General features: G+C 41.4%; 1 protein-coding gene across 1 annotated transcript in view; it reads right to left on the bottom strand.

Annotated features, from left to right (window-relative positions):
* Positions 1 to 1739: 1739 nt before the first annotated feature.
* The window catches only part of FNBP1 (formin binding protein 1), a 69667-nt gene continuing 62935 nt past the window's right edge, over positions 1740 to 8471 (bottom strand). Inside the window, exons 13-17 of the mRNA XM_009573037.1 lie at positions 6844 to 6976; positions 5662 to 5783; positions 5050 to 5186; positions 4490 to 4648; positions 1740 to 1774 (exon numbers count right to left, since the gene is read on the bottom strand). Of these exons, the coding sequence (XP_009571332.1) occupies positions 1740 to 1774; positions 4490 to 4648; positions 5050 to 5186; positions 5662 to 5783; positions 6844 to 6976 (586 nt within the window). The remainder of the gene's footprint in view (positions 1775 to 4489; positions 4649 to 5049; positions 5187 to 5661; positions 5784 to 6843; positions 6977 to 8471) is intronic.

The raw sequence follows: 8471 nt of genomic DNA, 5'->3' as shown, positions 1-8471 counted from the left end.
TGCTGTATGCAAGGGAATACAGGATGAGTCCAAACTTCCCTCGCATTCGAGACAGCAGGGGAACCTTCCGATCTCCTTTGCACCCACTTCCATAAAAGAAAAAACTCCAAATGACAGCACAAAAAAGTTTTCATAGAGCCACAACAAAATATTTTTCCTGAAAAGGAATTGCATTTGTACTTAAGTGTGGGAAGCAGGTGAAAAGCAGCTCTGAGCCATTTGCTTTCCCTCAGTAAAGTTAAACTTAAATGAATTGCCATTAAAAAAAAAAAACTCACAGGAATGAGAAAATATAATGTTTATTAGAAGAAGACACCATGGTACATCAAGCTATAAAGAGATTCCTGACAGATGATGATTTTTTTAAAAATAAGAATAGAAATGAAACAACCACACTGGCCAGATTTAACAAACCTTAACACAAAACAAAAGTTTCTATGCAAGTCCAACCAGATGCAGGTGGTTGAGTAACCAAAAACGCTTATCAACATGTGGGACTGAGTAGTTATCAACAACAGCTAGGTTAAGCAAAAGAACAGCCTATAAAACCATTTATATTTATACATATATATAAGGATAAAACCAATTCAAATTCAAGTAACTTTAGTTTTTAAGTTATGTTATATACAATTTTTTTTTATACTGGGAGAACTAACGGCAAGTATTTAACAAAAGGATTTAAAAAAGCCACGGTCCAGTTTATAATTACTGTTTCCTAAATAATTTGGCAAGCATTAAATAATCAGATATATCCTAGATAAAAGTGCATCAGCATGGTTAACTTTTACCTATTTATTTATATAAGTCAAGGCTCTGCATAATGGTTACAGCACACAAGCAGCAGAGCTGCAACACTGAGAATCACAGAGCTTCTATAAGGATTTATTCATATAATTGGAGGTGAGGAGGAACAGACCCACAGCGGCAAAGGAGCTGAAATGCTAATCAGCCCATGGCTCCAGAAGTTTTTTTATCAGGAAGCGTAACTTCACAGAACAGCCTCTGTTACTTGCATGTCACCCAAACAGCCAGTCTTTCTGGTGGAAGCGAACATGGCATTTTTGTTGGGTGCGATGGAGAGTTTATATAAAGCTGGTTATTTATGCAAGTTCTTTTGTGTATCACACTATTTCACAACATCACTCAGTGAAAGACAGTTTTGTTCCCAAGATTATGAGGTACCATATTCAATAACACAGTATGGTCAGTCTTGAGCAAAAAGGCCCAACTAGTTCCTATATTTGACAGTTGTCAGCACCAGATACCTGACAGATGCAGAAAAGCCCCGCAAGGAGCTACACCCAGGTGTGCACAGAGGAGTTTTCTTCCTCATCTCCTAGCAGTTAGAGGTTGGCATAAGCCCCAAAACACGAGTTTACATCCAACAGATCCAATTCTTAGTCTGCATGTTTTTTAGCATTTATAATAGTTTCCTGCATGCATCACAAAGAGAATGAACTGTGTTTGCTCTCATTTATGTTAGGAAGGACAATAATGCTGTCTACAACTAAATCCATACAGTCGGGCCAGTACTTTCATTAGTAGTGATGCACATTTAAATTTCAAGAGGTGAACTCATACATGCATCAACTGAGTGAATGGTACCTAGCAGAGTCTTTCATTGCTGGAGATAGGACATGTGCATTCATCTCTTCTAAAGAAAACCTTCTGAAACAGAGCTCCTAAAACAACCGTAGCAGCAAACCAGTAGAATAAAAGGTGAACAGGCCTATGTAAACCTACTCAGAGATTTTCTGAAGTGATTTGTACACATCTGGAAAAAAAAAAAAGGCAAAACAAGATAGAAATTACTGTTCTTTTTTGTGATAGGGTTTGCTAACACCCTCTGACCGGAGGTACCATTGTAAACTTTACAAACAGCCCTCACACAGGTATTTGCAGGAGTACGCAGACCTCGCGTGGCTCCCATGAAGACTACGATCAGGAGGGCGACTGCAGCACATGACTTACCTGTCCTACTCATCTCGGGTTCGGCAGCAGAGCCCGGACAACACAGGCTTCAGCTGACTGAAGAAGCTCGCCAGCTGCCAAGCGGCTTTTCACAAAGCATTGAGCCATCGCATTTCTCAAGCAGAGCCTCCGGCTCACGGCACTGCCACAACCTAGTCAGGCAGGTACGCCCGAGCCAGAATTGAATCTGCTGGCTAGAAGAGTCACAGATGTACTCAGAGCTGGTGTGAATGCTCGCACCCTTCATGCAACTAACATTTAGAGGTACCAGCTGCTCAAGCTTCTTTCCAAAAAGAGGAAAGGACTACTGAAGTTTGTGAATGCTTTAGTGTTTACAGGGTCATTTTCAGGAAATGTCATACCTTTTGTTTTAAGGATTGAATAAAGTAACTTCTACTAATGTATTAAAAATCAAATGAGAAATTTGCAGCTTGCAACAAAGTTTGTCTTTTATACACAGTAGCACTTCCCCCAAATCTTTGTGTTGCTACTGGGACATTTTATGGAAAGTTCTTTTAGCTTTTCTTTTTAACAGAGAATTGAGAAATAAAAGAGTTAATATTATAGTTCCTTTACATCAGATATGCACAGATACATTTGATTTTGTTCCAGAAGTCCAGCAAAATTAATGCAAAAACTTTAAAGGATCTGAAAAACCTCCATTGTTGCTACAGAAGCGGCTGCAACTTTATCAGCCTTCACCCCCAGCACAGACTGCGTTTTTACGATCATTCAGCATCATCCCATAACTTACATAACTTACCATTAACATACTAATACGATTTTCTGGCTGATACTGCACTACTCCTGCAATATTCTCTCTAGAAGGGTAAATTAAAGACAAACTTTTGCTAGTTCCGTTAGCAGGACTGTGTCAGCATTTCTCACCCCACCCAGAGAGATGCTTTGCTTCACTTGCCATCCAACCTGCTGCTCTGCTCCTAAATAGGTGATTTGCTGAAACATTCCACTGACATGAACCATGCTGCGTATCTGAGGGCAGGAGAGCCGTGCTTGTTATTTAAGACAGATTTAGATGCCACACTAGCTTAGCTGTTTCAAGCAGCCTACAAACAACGAATTTTCCAGCAGAATAATAATCTTGCTTTCAACTATTGCCACACACAAAGCAGTCGGTCTCCATAGGAGAGAACACAGGGGTAAGAGATGGGATCTCCCATTCTGTGCTTTCTGCCTTGCTCTGAATATGAAGTAAGGAGAATGTACAATCCACGTTCCTCTTTCAAAGGTTAATAAAAGCCGACAGAGGGGCTGAGCTTTTTGCACTCTTTTGCATCTCAACTGACCCTATATTTGCCAACACAAACATAAAACTACCGTATTATGGCAAAATAAAACAAGACCCCAGACTTTCATCTGCAGCAGACAAGGCACTGCACTGTTTAATACTGAATCCAAGACAGTGAACTGATCGAGTTATAGTGTGTGTTTAGAGACAGTCCTACTCCTCTCTTCCTACTGTCCATAAATCCCAATGAGAATGGTTCAGTTTTCTTTTAAATTGGATGAGGCAGCTTGTTTCACACCAAGAACGCTATAGTCTAAGAAACACAATAAAAATCTGAAGGATAAAGTGATTGAAAAAACACATAAATTATTTAACAGTGGACTTCAATCCTAATTTGAAACAGGACTAAAATCTTTTGATTTCTCGGTGTATTACATCACCAGGTGTTCATGGTGCTAGCATACATTCTATCCAGGATTCCCCTGTAGCACTGCTTGCTTACACAACACACCCTATTTGTGAGGAGTTAAAAGCAACAACAAAACCCAGAAGATTGCTGAGTCTAAGCTCTGAATGTCTCCATTGATCTTGTGTGAGCAAAACCATTAGTTATGGTCATCTGAAACAGCAAATACATCTTCCGAAGTGTATCAAAGTGGGAAAGAATAGAGGATCTTTCTTAATGTTTTACCAACCTACCAAGGACCAGAGCGAGCTGTGTAGACAGGTTTTGGCAAGATCTCTCCCTCCCTTCCAAACACACTAACTAAATGACGACCAGGTTTCAATTCAAAAGGTCCACAGAACACATTAGGCTCTGAAAAGCTACCACACTGAGACACAAAATAGCAGTCTAAATATTTCCTATGTAACATTCCACTGAATCAGTTTGGGACCAACAGCTGACTTGTGAATGTGTTTGAGATGCCACCTGGCTATCTGAGGAGAGCCCACGTTATTCCAAATGGCTTTGTGTTTCCTGCACTAAGTCGGGTGTGCAATGGCAGTGACAGTTGAACAGGCACTGTCTAGGAAAGGCTGCATTTCCCCTCTAGTTTTACAGTCTACCACACTATCCTTCTCTGATCAATAAAAAGCATGTTTTGCAGTACAGCAAGCCATATTAGTCCATGTACGAAATAATGCACCTTGTGGCATTGTACAGACTTTTAAAAGGCTCCATCTGCAACACAGAGCAGTTTCAGGCTTGGATATCTCTGTGAAAGCAAATAAAGTAATAATAATAGTATTAAATATAAGTCATAGCACCTTTGGCATTTTTGTCCAAATAGACTTCAACATACGACGTAGGGACATAGCCCTCCTCATCTTCGTTCCTTCTAATTCGCGTCCACCCATCACCTTTGTCTTCTTCTATTACATAGAGCATTTCTCCTTCTGCTACAGAAATTGTTCCTTCATTCTGACCTGAAAGACACAGTAAGACAGAGTTTAGGTTGTCCTGCACAATGTGAATCACAGATGCAGCAGGGGGTACTCAGGGCACGCTCGGATAAAGTGCCGATGCAACCTTTGTTGCATCACTAGCAACATGAAAAAGAACATGTGATTCTGGAGACAACAGTGTGTGCAGGAAGAACCAGAAGAATGTGATCCTGACAGTTTTGGGTTTTTTTTCTTGCAGTCCATGCACAACAGGAGACAAATCACTTAGTGCCTCTCTAAGAAAAAGAATCATGCCAGAGCCTCACTCGCCCTTTCTTTGTCTATTTAAACACTGCAGGGGTTAAATGAAGGTTTCCCACTTGTCCTTGGCATATGAACTAAACAAAACAGTAAGTGAAATGAGAGCAAAGGTTGAGTTATACCTTCAAATGTATAGAGCGCTTTACATGTTCCTATGGTGGGTAGTGGTTCTTCATCATCAAATTCATCGTCAAAATCCGTTGCTGGTACTTTCATCTCAGTCTCCTGACTTTGCTCTTCTGTGTAACTGCCATCTGGGCTGCTCAAGAGAGGAAAATACACAGCAACTATAGCGACCAGTCTCAGGAGCAAAGAGAATGACTTGGTTACCAGACACTTAAGGCAAGGTGAGCAATACTGGCTGGAGCAGCTCAGCAATTCCAAGGCATGCTCAGAACTGCCTGTTACACTAGCAGCTGTCACAAAGCGATGGGTGAGACCAGTCATTTTTCCCATCCAAAGCTGTAAAAAATGCACCTATCTCACTCACCTTCACAGCAGTGAATGTAGGGGGCTACGACACATTTTATCATATTCAGAAAAGTAGCTCTTAAAGTTGGGATCTTACATATGCTAAAATCAGTATGTGAAACACTTCATGCAGTGCCTGCCTTTACTCTGGTTACAGAATGAGTTTCTGAACGCCGCAGAGCTACAGTTTTCCTGATTAACAAGCGAAGGAAAGCAGGTTCAATTACCAGTGTGAAGAGGACAGCTCTGTACAGATACTGTACCTCTCCCGGTCCTGCGCACAGCTGTTCACTGCTGAAGTGTTCTGGGCTTCATACAGTCCGCTCTGCCGCCGGGCCTGCTCAGTCCGCACGGGTAGCCTGCCCTCCACCTCGGCCAGCCAGCCCTGCAAGGGAAAGCAGTCTCATGCATCTCTCATGCTTCGACTTGCAAGGGGGTATGTTGCTTTTACTTTGCTGCGTCATATTTGACATTCAGACTATGGAACTAAAACCAGATTGTAAACATATTTACATTCTCCTTTCGGTTGCAGTTGTCAGGGGGAATAGATTCTGTACTTTAAGTGTATATTAAATCTATCGGTCTTCCCAAAAAACATTGGAAAATCGATTCTTTTTTGACACTGTGTGCTGAAAACACTGTGACCCAAGAGAAGCAGTTAACAACAGCTGTTGGGAGATGCTGCTGCTCTAGTCACAATAAAGTAAAAATACGTGTGGCAGCTTATAGCAGTCTCAGTAACGCCAGAAACACAGCAATCTCAGCAACTCCTGAATGCAAAAGAGGACTACAGCTGGGGAGAATGAACGACCCCGTGATTTTGGACAGTAAAGCCCACAACTGTAAGAAACATCTAAAATTAATGGGCTGTATCTATTTATGTACATAGCGAACTTACAGAGTGAAGTCTTTCCTTAGCCCTATAATCCTTCTTGTGTAATTATAATGGCTTCATATATTCCAAATACTCCTTATGCTCTTGAGATTTTGTATCTCTAAGAAGCTTCCTGTTAATGGCAGACTATTCCTTAAAACATATTTTATCTGAAGGCTTCTGTCTTGCTAAGACTATAAATGGTGCTTTACATTTATGTTCGTCTGGTTTTCCAGAGACATCTGTAACATGATGCTTCAAATTATTTAATTAATTAAATAAGTGTCTGAACCCCTCTGGACAGTCCAGAGAGCACTGTATTTTCTCTTATCCACCACTTGGCACAATTTGTTTTCTGTGGCAAATTAAACAGCAGGATTGTTGGCTGACTGTCACAAGAGATGGTGCATATTTCTGTTACACAAACAGGCTCAAAGATCTCAATTAATTCAAGTGCTTAAGTAGCACTACCCATACATGGTAAGAAAATGCATCTGGAAAAGCAATGAAGCACCTGCTTAGAACTGAGCATATGCTGAGCTACGTTTTACTGAAATGTCTCTTCCCATACCTCAAATTTCTGAACTTCTAATCGTAACTTTTCAATGTTCTGTCCAAGTTCTGCTAATCTGTGGTCCACACTCGCTGCATCTCCCATCTGTGGGTTCTTGATATACACATCTTTCATTTTCGTTAAGGCATCTCTGAGAGACAGAAGAAAAATAAAACATGTAAGTGTTAGTGCGGCTGGGGGCAAATGCCTTTCTCCAAATGAGGGCAAATAAAAGGATAATAAACTGCTGCCTCTTTAGTCTGTTGTTCAAGCCTAATTGGTTACAAAGGTAATTGAGAACATCCAGACAGGGGTTTTTGCCCTGTAGAGAAGCAGCCATTAAAAAATAACAGTAAAATCACTTGCCAGAAGAGAATTTACTCTGTCAGAGATGGAAAAAAGTGAGTGACGCGACGCCTTTACCTACAATGTGACATGACAGAGCCATTGTGCGCAACCAAACTCCTCAAGCCCCTACATTCAAAGGAGCCCCTCACTCTACAGGCAGCTGAGGGTTCTTCACGTGCGCAAGGACGGCAGCGGGAGCCTCACCAGTGGATGGTGAGGCACAGGAGATGGGCTGTGTCGGTACTAGCACACAACACATTTAGACCAAATTATTCAAGCTCCGTGTGCTCTGCTTGAAGAACCTTAGCAGAAAAATGACTGAGTTCTTGGACGGTGGCCTTTTGCAAGGCAAAAGGAGGAATTTGGTATTGACTTTTAGCCTGACACGTTCTTTTATTTAGTACCATGATTTCTACTTGTTAACCCTGGGGAAAAAAAAGTCTCACAACATTGCAACGAATGACAGCTTCAATGTTCTAGATGAATATCATCCCAGTTTTTGGGGCACAGACACACAGTTGCATCATTATTCTCCATCATGGGCTGAAATCCAGTTGAGAAACCGGGACAAAGAGCTGGACGTGGACGTATTAGTAATAAAAATGGAGTGCTAACTAGAAATTCTCACCCTGCCTGTTGCAGTTTGTCTTTTGCAACCCAAATCATTTCTAAGATATTTATTTCACACTGCTTAAACCGAAGCTAAATCCAGATGTTTTGCATTTGTCACAGCACAGCGACAGATGGACGTTAGGCCACAAAATGCGACCCTGCATCCTGTTAAGTTATACAGCATTTTTACTAGATTCTTTCGGGGGGCTGTGTTTCGTATCAACCCAGATGCCCAATGCCTAGGGTTTCAGAGATATTAATTTTAAGGCCTGCTATGAACGTGGTACCGTAAGGCCAAGATTAACGTAGTACACGCCTTCATGAGCTCCCTTCGGAAAGCCAGCGGAGCTCTCACTGACAGCAGTGTGCTGCCTTTGACCCGAGTCAAGTTGAGGCTGAACTTAAAGAAAAAAGTTATCTGCATGATGATGAACATTTCAGAGCTTAGAGAAGGGTGGACTTATGAGCTGATTTCCTGTATTACTGGCACAGCTATTCAGCTTTTCTCTAGGCATTACTTGGGGGGTAGAAAGGTTAATGCGAGTCCCACAACTCAAGTTAACACTCTTTATATTTTAGAGTTTCCCACCAAACTCTTGACAATTGCAATCCTGTGCCTGCCTTTGCTTTGTGTGTATAGAAAATGGGAAAAAGTGTGGGTGGCAAGAAAGTGGGACTGCTCTGTG

This window comes from Fulmarus glacialis, unplaced genomic scaffold (genome assembly GCF_000690835.1).
Source record: "Fulmarus glacialis isolate BGI_N327 unplaced genomic scaffold, ASM69083v1 scaffold3270, whole genome shotgun sequence".
Lineage (NCBI taxonomy): Eukaryota > Metazoa > Chordata > Aves > Procellariiformes > Procellariidae > Fulmarus > Fulmarus glacialis.
The sequence above is the reverse complement of the archived record's forward strand: the minus strand, read 5'-3'. Positions and strand labels throughout refer to the sequence as shown.